Consider the following 16,070-nt stretch of genomic DNA (forward strand, 5'->3'; position numbering starts at 1 on the left):
TGGAAATGGACTGTTCGAAATCCACTTCCCATTCATGTGTACCACAAGGTCATGTGGGAATCCAATTTTCAACCACATTTTTTCAATATTTGCCATGGTGTTATGCTCCCTATTCACAAGCGGCTTTATAATTGAGAAACCCCCAGGTTTTCCAAAGAAGTTGAAGTTGACATCCTCCTAGTGGCCAAATGGTTCAGGAGGAAACTTTTACATATATCATAGTTTTTGGCAGCATCACTTCCCCCCACATCCTCCCATACTATGTTCCAGATAAATTGATGGCTATAGAGATAGCCTACCAGACAACTAGTGAGGGAGGAATGAGCCATACATTGAAAGAATCAAATAAAGTCATTTGGCCTGCATTCCATGTACAGTGCGGAGCATTTGCACTACATGACCTGGGACACACGTTCAAAGAGGAAGAGAACATGCTATCTTTGCAATTACCCTAATTCCATGGAGGACAGTATGACTCGTTTGGCATTGTCAAGAATTTCACCGCTTTGGTGAAAATAAAAGTATTCACTAATGAGGAGGATGTTTTTGATGATATATTTTTGTAGAAAAACACCTTTGTAGAGGTGAAGCATATGGTACAACTAATTTTTCACCAAGAAGATCTCAAAAATTTTACAGTTACAGAGAAAGAAAGCTGGCAATGGTCCCATTCGACCAATTATTAACTGAACCAATAAGGGAGCCTACTCCCAGTGTGACTATAGAAGGTGACTCCAAAGAAAATTCCAAATCTGATTCTGAGGCAGAGTCTCAAGAAAAATCTGTCGGGTAATCGCGACCTCAAGGTGACCACATGTTTACAAGAGCGATCCAAAATTTGGAAGCACATGCTAGACACTCCTGGAAGGGAAGCAAGTTCAAAATTTTCACCTTAAGGATGCACTGTTTTGCCACTTTGGACACATGTGTGTTCCTTCAAGCGAGTGTGCCAAGATGATTTGGGAGGCACACTATAGTCAGGTTGTTGGACATTTCAAAGTAGAGAAAATACTGGCGATATTGCAGAAGTATTTTTATTAGCTGAAACTTCATTAGGATGTTGGGAAGTACATTATATCCTACATCGTCTGTGTGATTTCCAAGCCAACCATCAAGAAGCAAGGCATGTATACTCATCTACCTACTCTTAGTCGGCCTTGGGAATCTATCTCCATGGATTACATGTTGGGCCTTCCTTCTACTAAGCATAGAAACGATTGTGTTTTTGTGGTCATCAACAGATTCTCTAATATGGTCATCACGGTGGCCTGCAAGAACAGTTTCACAACAAAGGCCACTGCTAAGCTCTTCTTTGAGAGAGTTTGGGTACAGTTTGGGATCCCATAGTCCATTGTCTCAAATCAGGAAAGCAGATTCTTGAGTACATTCTAGTCCAGTCTCTGGTCGATGTTGGATACGAAACTTACTAAGTCCACAGATTTCCATCCCCAAACTGATGGCCAAACAGAGGTTGTCAACATGATGATCGTACACATTCTGTGAATGTACAACTTGAAGCATCCAAGCAAGTGGAATGAAATTCTCCCTTATGTCCAACAGAGCTACAATAGAGCTGTCCACATCTCAACAGGCCACAACCATTTTTGGGTAGGGCTGGGATTTTAGCCATTATGTCTTATTGATGTGGCCATACCATTTGCAGCCACACAGGGAGATTCGGCTCACATCCAGTATGAAGGAAAAAGGGCTAACAACTTCAATGAGCGCATTCAACACATCCGCCAGTAGGTCCATGATATATTGGACAAAGTCAATGCTAACTACAAGCAGTGTCATGATCAACATCAAATGTCACACAAGTTCTATGTGGGCAAAAAAATTTGGCTACATTTGCAGAAGGAGCGCCTCACTGGACCCCACCTCAAGCTTCACTCGCTCAGGACCATACACCATCTCCAAGGCTATCATTGATAATTCCTTTAAGATCACCATCCCACCGTTCCTTGGTCTGCACCCAGTGTTCAATGTAGACCACCTTCATCCATACTTCCCACCATTGTTGGACACATCCAACATTGCAGAACAACTCACACCAATAAAGCTCAACCTGGACTGCATGCAATAGGCCACAACTGATCAGATCATGGACACAGATCAAGAACCCTCGCCAACATAGGATACAGTTATATCAAGTTGTCAAAGCAAGCCAACTCATTCATCAGGTTAAGTGGTTCACTAGGGACCAGGTTCAATAGAAATTTCCTCACCTCTTGGATGCTTTGCATGCATTGGGGACCATTACTTCCTAAGGGGGGAGGAATGATCTAGGTGGATATTGGTGGCTACCTGCCTATTCCACCTAGACCCTCGAGTCAGTTTCATTTGTTTACTTGTTTATTTCAGCATTTACTATTTTTCACATTTTTTCGGGTCCTGAAATTCTGAAGCAATTTTGACCCCCTAAATGACATTTTTTTGAGGTACACTATAGGCCCATAGCCTTAGGCAAGGTCCTGTAGAAAAACTTATAGTACTCAGAGAGACCTTTCCTACAAGGTATCATACGCACCAAATGGAGATAATATGACCACGTTATGACCCCAAGAAGTTGGCTGCCCAACTAATCTCAGCGGGGCCCATAAAATATTGGTGTTACATCCCCTGGGGTTATGGTTTTGGTTGTTTAGGGTTTCCTCATGTTTTTCAATAATAAATAGGAACTTGAGTCTAATTGTAACACAGTTCAGTTGGCATGTAGCCACCACATCTCTTCTCAAAGATAAGTTATCTTCGTCCAAGCTATCTTATTTCCATTCTGTTTGTAAGCATAATTCATTATTTTTCTATTAATGAAATGAAGTGTTTTTCTGCTACATCTATGTATTTATGACTATATCTATAATTTGTAGCGTTCTTGTATAAGATTGGATCATGGAACAAACGTTGCCATGCCCACACATTCAATTATTTGCCCGCATCATTACACCGCAATTGTCAGATCACTCGATGTTGAAACATCCCAATAAGCAACCCCTCCATCTTGATGAGACAGGCAAGAAAAAAGTGGAGCTGGACAAATGTTTCTATATGTTACTTATGAAACTAGTGTCTCCTCTAGGATTGCCACAATCGAATCTGAACGAATCCTACTGTTGTGGCATCTTAGCTTACGTGACAATTGATAGTTCCTTTGTCTTGTCTCCCAAAAGAAAAGACTTGATGTTAGTCAATGGAATATTGCAACACATCCATAATACAGAGCTGAATTTTCATTGTCCTGCATAATTTTTCAAAGGCATTGTCTAATTATTATACTTTTCGAGTTTTATTTTAGAATTATGGTTAAAATAAATAAAAAATGATTTTGGTTATAATTCAGGCTTTCATCATCTTTAAAAATTGAGATTACTGATATATTTAAGAGTTGTCAGTCAAAGATATAAAGTAGTGAACTCTAAATACAGACCTCTTTAGGAACATTCCTTAAAAAACATTGGTTTCTTTAGTAAAATTCCGCCAAAACATAGCATGGATTGATGTAGAAAAATGCCTGAAAAAACAAGCCATATTTTATTATAATTCCTAAAAAATGGTATGTTGCAACAATGTGGCCTACTTTAGAAAAATTCCTATGGCCCACTGCAGAAAATTCATTTTACCTTCTTCTCACTTAAGGAACTTTCAGTTTTCAGAGTGTGTTTTCCTTCCACCTTTTTACACCACAGATTTCTCACTAGAGGATCTTTATAAGCTACGAGTGGATTTTCCTTTTTCTCTTTTAACTTCACGATTTTCAGTATATGATTTCTTTTTCCAGTGCCTCTATGTGACATCAATAAAGACAGAGAGTGGAAATATTTTATTTGAATTCCATAAATCATAATGCCCTTATTCATTATTGTATCAACTCATGTCAATGTCTAAATTCGATTAATTTCGGTTTATATTTCTTATATTTTTCACATTAACTTTTTTATTCTTTAACTAATGTTAAGAAATGAAATATAGTATACTTATTATTATTCTCATTACATTTAAATTTTTTTTAACAAATAATTGTTTTGGTAATGGTGTTATACAACTTTAATGCTTTTTTAAGTAATTAAAAATGTGCATTATTAAAAAGTATTAATTAAGTAATTAAAAATGTGCATTATTAAAAAGTATATTTTTTTATACAGGTGGTTGCAAATTTACAAATGTCTCAAAAGAGATAAATACAATTTCCAATTGGGGAAATGTATGGATGGACAAAAGAGAAAACTTCTAAGACTCAAAGCAATTTAGAAGCATGTGAAGAAACTCATAACGCTCATGTGGAACAACAATTACATGAATTTTTTGGAAGTTCTTCTGATCATGATGTAGACGAAGAAACAAATGAAGTTGAAAAAGAGGTTGCTAATAATTTAATAATGAAAGTGCAAACAAAAAGACAATTTCACATGGAATGGTTAGATAAGTTTGTTTGGTTGAATTATGTGAGGTTTGATGACAAAATAACTATGAAGTGTATCTATTGTGAGAAGTATAGGATGAATGGACCATGGGGTTTAGGGAATGGTTGCACAACATTACAACATGATGCTCTTGTTACTCATGAAAAATCACAGGTGCATAAAGATGCTAATGCAAGATAGATTAATCCATTAGAGGGAAAGATGAAACCAATTCCAGATCATATTAGATAGGTCGGAGATTCCAATAAGGAAAGTGATTTCTGCAATGAAAGTATCATATTTAATTTGTGAAGGAGATTTATCTCTATCAAAGTATGAGAAGCTTTGCAAATTTCCAATGGATGCAAAAACTCCAAATATACCAAAGTCTCTAGAGTATTCTTCATACACAACTAGTAAGTCTACAAATGATTTTATATATTGCATATCAAAACATCTTTAACAAAATCGGATAAAGAATATGTTCGAAAGTCCATTCTTTTCATTGATGGTTGATGAAAGCACTGGTTGAACCTTAAAGCAACACCTTGTTTCTTATGCAACATATCTATATTCAAAGGGTCTCAGGCCACCTTTCTCCCAGTTTATGAAGCTCAAGGATGTAGTGGATGGAAAAGGAAAAAAAATATATGATAATGTCAATCAATTAATAAATGTTAAAGGCCTTCAATATAAACATTTGATAGTTGTTTCTATAGATGGGGCTTCAGCAATGATTGAACATGAAAATGGTCTTGTTTCATTTTGGAAAAAGAACAATCCGAACCTTATTACAATTCATTTTGTGGCTCATCGTGAGTCTTTAGCAGCATCAGATGCTTCTAAGAAATTACCTGAGTTACTGTTTTTTGAAAAAAATGCAAACAAAGTGTATTCATGGGTTCAGAAATCCCCACAGAGAAATAATATACTTAATGATTTTCTTAGAGTCATGCAAATTGATATTCTTGATTTTCTACAAATACATTCAGTGAGATGGTTATCTAAAGGGGGTGTTATTATAAGTCTTGTGAATCTTATCCCAACAATTTTAACTTTGTGGAAAAATGAAAAAAAAAACTTCATCATGGTATGACAAGACATGAATATATTCTATCCAGTTTTGTTTACATATGTTTGTTGATGTACTAAGGGAATTGAACAAGTTGAATGTGCCTTTTCAAGAAGAAAATGTAGACATTACAACTATTGGGTTAGCACTTGAAGTACTTATAAGCACATTATCTAGATGGTTCTTGAGAAAAGAGACATTTGCAGAAGGCACAACTTATCGTTCAAAATTTTTGAGTGATTCTCAAAATGGATAAATTGATATTAAATATGAAGGGACAATTGTAGATAGACATTATTTACGATATATTTTTATCTCAGTCATGGATATTGAATCTAGTGAAGCAAGGAAAGAATCTATGAAACCTTGTATTGAAGGTACACAAGAGAATTGCGAGCAACCCATAGAAGGTTATATAGAGAGTCTCATAGATTCTTTGAATGAAATATTTCTAGGCCTTCATCTTTTTAATGCAGCCAAATTTTTCAACCCTTGTTATTATCCAGAAGAGCGTCATAATCATGAGAAAAATTAAGAGCATTGGATTTTAAAGCTTTTCCAACATTTGCAACATACCATATCAAGTTATATTGGATTTGTAGATTTATTTGATGTTAAATATTGTAAATGAGAGTTTCACCTTTTTGTTGATTCATTAAATTTGGATTGTGAGGGTTTTTCTATGAAAGGAGCATGGAAAGTCTTTCGTAACACAAAACAATGACACAAATTATCCTAATATGATGAAATTATGGCAAGTTGTACTCACTATTCCTACAAGTACAGTGGATTATGAAAGGGGAGTTTCTAAGAAAAACGTCATCAAGGACATTAGAAAATCGAGGCTCTAATGAAAGTATCTTTGAATGGGCTTGAGTCTTCTAATGTTGATTGGCATGCAGTTTATGAGGTATGGACATATACAAAGTCAAGAAGAATTCTTGTGCTTTGAATGTTCTTCTTGGTTATGTTTAATAAAAGATATATGTACTGAGATATTCCTAATGATAAGTTTTTTTTAGTTTCTCGAGAAACTGACTGTAAATGAAGTATAATTATGATCTATTATTACATATATTTTTTTGTATTTTCTCTAGAATGTTTGACTTTCAATGAAATATATTATACTTTGGAAAAATCTCACTATATACTTTAATTATAGTACATCAGTTATAAATTGACATAATATATAACATGACTCAAAGCTAGTGTAAGCATTATAGAATCGTCCTCTATTTTCAATAAACAAATAAACCAATATTCAACTGTGAACATTATTGACACATTAAAATATTGACAAAACCCTTCAATGATCAAAGTCATGTATTCTCTCAAAAATAAATACTTCATTCACACATCAAAATATTAACCAAAAACCCTTCAATGATCAAAGTCATGTATTCTCTCATAAATAAATACTTCTACTCAGCAATCTACGCATGCTTACTTCACAAATTAGTAACAAGATTAATAAAAGTATAAATATACTAATCACTAACTAAATTTCTTTATTAAACTATCTAGATTGTTGTTAAATCATCCTGTAATATACAGGGACATGTATCGTGGGCCACATATGGTTAGCCATTAAAGACTATATTAAAAAAAACACTCATTTTAAAATTTATTATTAAATATTTATGAATGATGAACATTTAAAATTAATGTTTATAAATAAGAGTCATTATAAACTTTCAATTTGATGACTTATTTTCATAATTCTGGAAATGAGTTAAGATGGACCATCAGTTAAATTGATTATCACTTGTTAAATTTATCGTTAGTTGGCTTAAAATCTCAAAAAAAAAAAAAAAAATTGAGACATTTAGATTTGGTAATTACCACTTTTTCAAAAACACTTTTAAATCAAAAACGTTTTTCCAGTTATATTTTTTGGTTGGATTAAATTTTTCCTAATTTACATTCCGAACCATTTCTCACCCCCATACAAATCTATACAACCATGTTTGTTTCTGCAATTTCACTTCTAGATAGCATATTGAACCAATTTATAATCGAAGCAGTGTAGTAGATCTATGTAGAGCAAGTGCCCATAATCTCCCCAAAAAGAATTAAGACATTTAGATTTAGTAATTACCATTTTTTCACAAGCACTTTTAAAAAAAAACGCGTTTCTAGTGATATTTTTTAGTTAGATTAATTTTTTCCTAATTTACATTCCCAACCATTTCTCACCCAATACAAATATATATATAACCATATATTTTTTTTCTGCAATTTCACTTTTAGACCCAATTTGTCACCCTATACAAATACATACAACCATGTTTTTTTTCTGCAATTTCACTTTTAGATAGCATATCGAACCAATTTATAATCTAAGTAGTGCAGTAGATCTATGTATAGCAAGTACGTAGTGCGGTAAAAGTTTTGTGGGGTCTATTTATGAAACATAATTCTTCCCTTAGTAGAAATTTCTTCAAATTTGCATTTACTACAACAATCTTTCGAGTGAGTTCTTTATGAATTTCACTCAAATGTGCAGCCCATCTTTGATGAAGTTGTATTATAAGAGCTATTGCACCAGTTGATTAGTAATTTTACTATGTGATCTCTAATTTTTTTTGCACTTGCTGTATATTTGATTTTTAGCACGCGCTGTATATTTGATTTAGTTTTCATTGGATGATTTATTTTGTGTTCTAGAATAAATTTGTAAGTTTTTGAAAGAAAGTTTTCAAATAAGTGGAAGTATGACGCTTACAAATTTGATTAGAATTTCAAATGAAAAGTATGAAAAATTCAAAAATATTATCAAATTTTCATTCAATTTGAGAAGTTGCGAGGATTTGAAATTCCAGGTTTGAAATGAAACAAATTGAATAGTGGTAAAGTACAGAAGTACTAGATCCTGAAATGCGTGCATGTTTTGATCATTAATATTTTGGACAGATTTTATTTTATTTTATTTTATTTTATTTTATTTTTTTTTTTTTTTTTTTTTTTTTTTTCAAAGGTGTCAAAACCTATCAACTCAAGGGTCGAACCAACAATGAGGACAGCCATCTCTCGCTGCTATCCGCTATTGCGGGTTTGACTCATCACTGTTAAATAGGAAAACCACGCCCCCTGTAATAACTCGCTGGCGGTCCGTAAGGGAGCAGGCTTCCACTTCTACCAAATGCCTCTGGACCTTGGGCAGTTAACCTGTTTCCTTACGTCCGAGGAAGACAAGCTCTTAGCCAAGCAGAGACAGTTTTACGGCATACTCCAGAGCGAATTTTGAACAGAGATTATTGTGAGTTTTTTTGAAATAAGTTTTTTTTTTTTTTAATTTTAATTTTCAAATTAATCTTTTATTTCTGACAAATAAATTTTAAATTCTATAAAATAACCTATCAAAAATTTTAAGCAATGATAAAATTAGAATATATTTTTTATAAAAATTAAAACTTATTTTTATAATTAACAAATATTTAGTTTAATATTTGATAATTATGAGAAAAAAAATTTATTAATAGCAACTAAATTAAACTCAAAAATTAGTTTGATAAACGGATTACAATATACTAGGCCTTGGCTAAAGAAACTTGAACGAAACCTTTAGAATATTTTAACCCCATCATAATTGCGGGGCATGAATATAAAAATCTTTAATCTCTCTCTTAAAAAAAACTCTTCTACCGCCTAACTCTTAAAAATATGCCCATGCTCATTAAACCATTGACTTTCCTCGAATTCATTGACGCGCGCTTATAAATATTAACACGGTCTTTTCTCGCTATGATCGCGCTGCAGGCCAATAACGACTGCTTGCGAATAAACAATGCGATTCTTACAGACTACGCTGGTTCTTGCTAAACCTTGAAAGTTGTAGATTGGAACTCTTTGCACTGGCGATGACTAAGGGTGCCGGCGGCTCTCGTTCATTCAATGGTGGTAGGCTCCAACCCTGCCACCTAGGAGACTACCACACTTAACCATTCAACGGTCGTAGGCTGCAACCCGTCCCACCATGATTTATTGGTGGCGGCTGTGGTAAAAGTCATGCCCTAGTTGGCGGACTTTAGACGTCAACGTCAAGAGTACTTCAAGATTTTGCCTGTTAAAATCGATGGCGGTTTTTCAACTCTTGGGCAGCGACAAATTGATGAAGAAAAATGAGCAGAAACGACCGATGACATTTCATTTCACGACGAATAAATGTGCCCCCAGCTCGCCCTATTGTACAACTGTAGATATAACGTGACGTACCGGAAACAAAATTATCACTGCAAACGAGACAGAGCTAGTCCGATACGGCACGGCATCATTCTTGGCCTATCGATTCAATCCATGCGCAGACCAATCGAGCTCCTTATAAATACAACGCCCTCGCATGCTATTTATCAATCCTCTGATTTCCTGTGATAAAAATGGCGGCCTTTAAAGACCAATCTAGGATCTTCCTGATTGGATGTGTGGCCATCTTCTGTTGTTCAGTTCTCGCAGGTAAATGACCATTATATTGCATTATTTTCCTCTCTACTTTGATACATGCTTCATACAATATGATTGTTATTCAAAGATTTAAGTTCAACCTTGTCGCTCTATTAAACTGATTTAATTGAATTCGGTGTGCAGATGGTGATAAAATAGGAGTGGACTATGGCATGGACGCAGACAATCTTCCATCTGCAGACGAGGTGGTAACTTTGATGAAGTCCAACAACATTGGGAAAACGAGAATTTACCAGGAAAACAATGTTGTACTGCAAGCTTTCGCGAATTCTGGTATCGATGTAATAGTGGGTGTCGCTAACGACGAACTGGAGAACATATCTTCCAGCCAAGAGTCGGCAAACGGTTGGGTTAACGAGAACATTGTGCCCTTCTATCCCGCCACCAATGTCAAATACATTGCAGTGGGAAACGAGGTTTTGATAGGGGACGTTCAGTACGTACCCTATCTTGTTCCGGCCATGAACAACATTCAAACTGCGATCCAGAACGCTAATCTGCAGAATAGCATCAAGGTCTCTACCACCCACAGGCCGGATGTTAGCAGCGGCTACCCGCCGTCTAACGGAACCTTCGTAGATGCTGTGAAGGACACGATGAGCCAAATACTCAATTTTCTGTCACAGAACGGCGGTCCCTTCATGGCGGATGTCTATCCATACTTCAGCTACATCGGCGACACAAAAGACATTTCTCTGGATTATGCTCTGTTTAAGTCTACGTCTACGGTGGTGCAAGACGGAGATCATAGCTACACCAACCTGTTCGATGCCATGGTTGATACTCTTTTGTCGGCCATGGAAGCCTCGGGGTATCCCAACATCCCGATCGTCATTACCGAAAGTGGATGGCCTTCTGCTGGCGCGGATGCGGCCACCATTGAGAATGCTCAGACCTATAACAATAATCTTATTAAACATGTATTATCGAATGCAGGAACACCAAAGAGGCCAGGAATGAGCATCGACACATATGTTTTCGCGCTTTTCAACGAGGATTTGAAGCAAGGCGACGAGACAGAGAAACACTTTGGACTATTCAACCCTACTACTAAACAGCCTGTATACTCTGTCAACTTCTCACCATGAGTTGTGTTGGAATCCACATCACATGTGACCCGAGTCGATGCAGACAAGCCCTTATCTTCATGCAGTGCTATATGTAATCTGCAAGTGTATGGTTATTTCTAAAATAATTTGTGAACAATAAAATGTCAAAGAAGTTGAGTTTAATATCGTTTTGGAAACTGAAAGTCTTTACATTTGTTTTCAAAAGTGACGTTGAGCGTTGAGAAACAACCCGTGTAGTTCGCCAATTATAACCATGCAGGCAGACTTCCCTGAGTTTTAACCAAAACAAATAGCTATATCGAATTTTCATTGAAGCTACCGTGGCAACCTAAAAATCACAAAATCACAAAATCATGTAAAAGAAGAGTTCATGAGAATTTTTGCAGTAAGGGAAAAAAAATTTGTGGTAAAATAAAATTGTGATAAAATTTTGATGGGTATGGTTTAAATTTGTTTTTTTAATATATAAATTTAACATTCTAAAAAATTTTAAACATTTAGATTATCAAAAATTTACTCATCAAACTTATAATTTCAATTAATGCAAAACAAAAAACTTATAATTTCAATTAATGCAAAACAAAACATGGTTTCGAAATTTAGACTAACTGCGTTTATTAGTATCCATTCTACGCCTATGTAGGTGTCCAAACCATATGCCTCTGCAAGTTCTTTGAATTTACAGAGTTCTATATTTAAAATGAATGGACACGTTGGATGCATGCGCTCGTCTGTACAGTTGGGTAGTTTTTTCGCATTCAAAGCATTATTGATGACTAATAAATTGTGTGCCTTCGGGTTTCTAAGTCTATTGTAGACATGTGCATTTATTAGTGTAGAAATTGGTGTTCAATAGAGACCCGCTAATGTTGTTGTTTTCATGAATAAAAATAATATTTTTAAGTAATTTATTTTGATAATATTTGATAAATATTTTTTGGAATTTGGTAAAAAAATTATAATTAAATTTTGATTTGTTTTATTTAAATTAGTTTTTTAATTGTATATATAATTTAATATATTCAAAAATTTAAAATATTTTGATATAAAAAATTTATTGTCAAATTTGTGATTTGAATAAATTTTTTTAATTAAATAAAAAATAACAAAAAAAATTAAAAAGATTCCCGAGAAAAAGGGTAAAAGATTGCACCTCACATGTATCTGACATATCACATATCTCCAGTGCGCCAATCAATCAGTTTATGCCTAACGGCTGCTCCTCGCCCCATACGGCAAGGCGTCCTACCCGGCCTATCGGTTCTTCATGTGATAGAAATGGGGTCCTCTAAACGCCAAGCGAGATCATCTTGATCAGGTGTATTGTCACCTTCTGCCGTTGAAATCAAGCCTTTCATTATCCGACCCTTTTCTTCTTATTTGCAATTTCTCCTTAATTGCCATAGAAATTTATTTAAATATATTAGGACTTTGACATCCGTATATCTTTTTTTTAATACATAGAGTTTTAAAATTATTAATTCTTCAAAAAAGCAAATCTAATTATTAACATTTTTTTTTGTTTCTAGAATAATTAGTAATTAGTTTTTTTCACGAGAAAAAACAAGAGAATTTTATTTAATCAAAAGTTGTTACATATATTTTAAAAGAGTAACTTAACATTTTAATAGTTTTTATTTTGTCCTATAGCATTTTTTTAATGGTCAAGTTGCGTTGATTATGTATTATTTAGTCGTGGTTTTGCAGTTTTAATTAAAGTTTTGGGAAAATGCTTAATATTTCCATTTTTGTATTAATTTAAAAATAATTTTCAAATTTTCAGTAAATGTTATTTCTAATTTTTGATTGGTTGAGGAAGCTCTGATGGTACATAATTCCACTAATGTATGACGTTTTATTTTTCATTTTTTCCAATGCTTGAAATTCATTTTAAAATTAAAATAAAAGTAATTTTGTTGAGAGTTTTTTCGGTAAAAATCACATTGGAAACAATTTGGCGTCACATTTAAAACCATCTAGGGTGGTTCATCTTCATCTTATACAAGATGAACCACACTAGATCATTTGAAATGTGTCGATAAATTGTTTCTAATGTGATTTTTACCGAAACAACTCTCAACAAAAGTAATTTTGTGAGTGGCCATTGAGTTGGTGTGTGCCTTGACACTGTCACTGTTATGTTAACACTCTGCTCAACGATGAGGTTACAGGTTGTTTTCATAGGCCTCTAAGGGGGGAAGGGGGGAAGCGGGGCAGGTGGGCCGAACAAATGTCGAAATAATATTATTATGTTTCCTCGTGCAGAGGGTCGAGTATGTGTGGGAAAGTTGAGGTCCTTTCCATACTGAGTGCTATGATATTGAAAAACAATGTGGTAATTAGTATGGTGATTACCTTGAGCAGAGCCAAATTTTGGTGATTACCCTGAGCAGAGCCAAATTTTGTTCTCTGGTAACTTTCTTAGGAATATGTTGGCAAACCTTGTCTATTTCCTCTATTCTGTTGGCATTTGGTTCTGTAAGGATGTCTTTGAAATGTTCGACCAAGAGCCGTTCCATTTCTTTCTGCTGCATCACTCTATTTCCTTGACTGTCTTTCAAGGAGAAGATCATGTTGTGGTGCCGATGGTTCAGCATTGCTTTATGGAAGAATTTGGAATTATTTTCCCCCTCTTTTTGCCATTAGACACGAGATTTCTGTTCCCGCAGAATTTCTTCCTATTTTTGTCTTTCCTCCAGTTGCTTGATTACCCTGCCTTCCTCTTCAGCCATCTCCTCGTTGCGTCCATCCTTGATGATTTGTTGTTGTATTCCTTCCAATCTTGACTGGAGTTTTCCGTGCTCCTGCTGGATATTGCCGAATTCTTCCCTATTCCATTTCTTGATTTTGCTATTTATTTCTTTGAGTCTGAGTTGGAACGAGTGCATTTTGTTGCGGCCTTCCGTTCCCCTCTTTCTTTCCTGCCACCAGCTTTTTACTTTGTCTAAGAAGTCAGGAGCTCTAAGCCAAAAGGATTCAAAACGGAAGGGCCTCTTTTTATTCAGGTCATTCAAGGCTATTTCGAGCTTAATTGGCCAGTGATCGAACCCTATTGGGGGTAGGATAGAGGCTTCGTAGAAGATATCCAATTCTATTATGTGCTCCGAGATTAGAAATCTATCCAATCTTGACGCAATTTGTTTGGCCCCTCCTCTTCTATTGTTCCAGGTGAATTTCCCGTTTATAGTTGGGATATCAACCACCCTTAATTCTGCTTGGACATCCCTGAATCTTTCCATCTCCGGGTCTTCTCTGCTAATTCCACCTTTTTTTTCTTCTCTGGAAGTTATCAAGTTGAAGTCTCCTGCCAGAATCCATCTCTGCTCCTGGTGCATGTTTCTAAGCTTTTCCAATTGGTAAAGGAACAAGCCTCTATCAGCATGGGTATGGGGCCCGTAGATAGCCGAGACCGCCACCCATTCACTTTGTCCAATGAGTCTGAATCTTCCTGTCAGGATTCTTGGCATTCCTATCCACCAATCTGATAGGACTTCTGCTGGATTCCAAATAATTGCTATCCCTCCTGCGCTTCCTTTGGTGTCTATGGTTACTTGTTCATATCTTGGGTTTATTTTATTGAGGATTTCCTCCATCTTCTGGCCTGATATTTTAGTTTCTTGGATAAGCATAATTTGGGGTTTGTCCTTCCTGAGTCTTGCCGCCAAATGTCTCTGTTTCCCTTTGTTGTTTAAGCCTCTAATATTCCAAGATGTCAAGATCATTGGTTAACTTGGGATAGGTTTTGAAACACCGCTGACAGTGGAACCACTCTCCCTGTATTGACTAGCATTTCTCCCATTAGTTGGATGGAGTCCTTAAGATTTTTCGTTCATCTTTTTTTCCCCGCCTTTCCTTGTCCTTGCTGATCTGTTCTGTTGTCCTTCTGGCTCTCTTGGAATTCTTCTGGTGTGGCTTTACATTTCTCTAGTTTAGCTTTATACTGCTAGAAGGTTTCCGCATACAGCCTCTTTTGGTCTTCCGGGATAAACCTCTCATCTAAATTCCTCCATTCGTTCAGTAGTTTCCTTAAGACTTCTTCCTCCTCACTTAGATCTTCCCTGTTTGTCTCCAGGTCTGTTTCCATCTGTTCAGCTTGTTCGTCCTTTTCCTTGCCTTTCTCCATGGGCTCACTCGGGGCTTTCCTTTTTGAGTGGTTTCTTTCACTGCTCTCGCTATTTTCTGACTCCTTATCCTCTTGATTTTCCATGGTTTGGTCATCCTCTTCGCCCTCTTCCTGTAATATTGCAACACTGTTTGATTTCTCTAGGGTTGGTTGTTTTTCCTTCCTGTCTTCATGGGGGGTTTCTTTATTTATTTTCCTTTTGCTTTTCACCTCTTGGTATCCTTCCTGGTCTATTGGTCCTTTCTTTTGCAGGGGGGCCCTCCTTTCTTCTTCTTCCCTTGTAATCGGGCATTCCTTAGCCAGATGGCCATGGACATGGCACCTACGGCATCTAAACGGGATGTGCTCATAGTCTATGTTTTGCTGCCAAACTTCTTCATGATATTCAAGTTCCACAGAGTCTGGGATGGGGTTTGCGAGGTTCATATAGACACATATCCTAGCGTACGAGGTGTACCTTCCTTTCTTCGTGGTTTCTGCTATTTTCACAAAACTTCCTATTGAGTTTCCTATCCCCTCCAAGATTTTCGGGTCCCAGAAATCTATAGGTAGCCCAAATAAACGAACCCAGACAGGTGCTGCTAGAAATGTTTCTTTATCAAGGTTGTAGCATTCCTCCCAAAAACGCATAAACAGACCAGCATTATAATAGAAATAAGGGCCATTTTCAAATACCTTTTCCTTGTCTTGTAGGTTTGAGAAAATTACCATGAAGAAACCTTTCGCTCCCAACTTGAGCTCGATGTGGCCTTGGGGCTGCCATTTTTGCTGAATCCACTTGGTGAGATCTCTTTCCGACGGCCAGACTCCTACGAACTTGCAGATAAGGGCATGATCCCTCATGTAGCTTCTATACCTTTCCAGTTTATTCGCTGGAATCACGAACCTGGGTCTCTCCTCTGCACATGGCAGGCATCTTCCCCTGCGACCTGCTTGCCAGGTTG

General features: G+C 36.0%; 2 protein-coding genes across 2 annotated transcripts; one reads left to right on the top strand and one right to left on the bottom strand.

The window, feature by feature from the left end:
• The first annotated feature begins 9,798 nt into the window (after window positions 1-9,798).
• LOC149184326 (glucan endo-1,3-beta-glucosidase-like) lies at window positions 9,799-11,179 on the top strand. Its single transcript, XM_089418901.1, has 2 exons — window positions 9,799-9,924; window positions 10,057-11,179. The coding sequence occupies exons 1-2, from the start codon at window positions 9,849-9,851 to the stop codon at window positions 11,019-11,021; spliced, it is 1,041 nt and encodes a 346-aa protein (XP_089275027.1). The 5' UTR covers window positions 9,799-9,848; the 3' UTR covers window positions 11,022-11,179.
• Window positions 11,180-13,681: 2,502 nt separating this feature from the next.
• Window positions 13,682-14,596, bottom strand: LOC149184327 (uncharacterized). The gene has a single exon (XM_089415303.1). It carries the CDS (start codon window positions 14,594-14,596, stop codon window positions 13,682-13,684), a length of 915 nt encoding a protein of 304 aa, XP_089271429.1.
• Window positions 14,597-16,070: the final 1,474 nt, after the last annotated feature.

This window comes from Pinus tabuliformis, chromosome 3_2, assembly GCF_031772625.1.
Source record: "Pinus tabuliformis cultivar Carrire ecotype Pingquan chromosome 3_2, CPIR1, whole genome shotgun sequence".
Taxonomy (NCBI): domain Eukaryota; kingdom Viridiplantae; phylum Streptophyta; class Pinopsida; order Pinales; family Pinaceae; genus Pinus; species Pinus tabuliformis.

Coding starts and splice junctions, on each gene's coding strand:
- LOC149184326 (XM_089418901.1), top strand. CDS start 9,849: ATGGCGGCCTTTAAAGACCAATCTAGGATCTTCCTGATTGGATGTGTG. Junction 9,925..10,056: donor CTGTTGTTCAGTTCTCGCAG/GTAAATGACCAT, acceptor TTCGGTGTGCAG/ATGGTGATAAAATAGGAGTG.
- LOC149184327 (XM_089415303.1), bottom strand. CDS start 14,596: ATGGAGGAAATCCTCAATAAAATAAACCCAAGATATGAACAAGTAACC.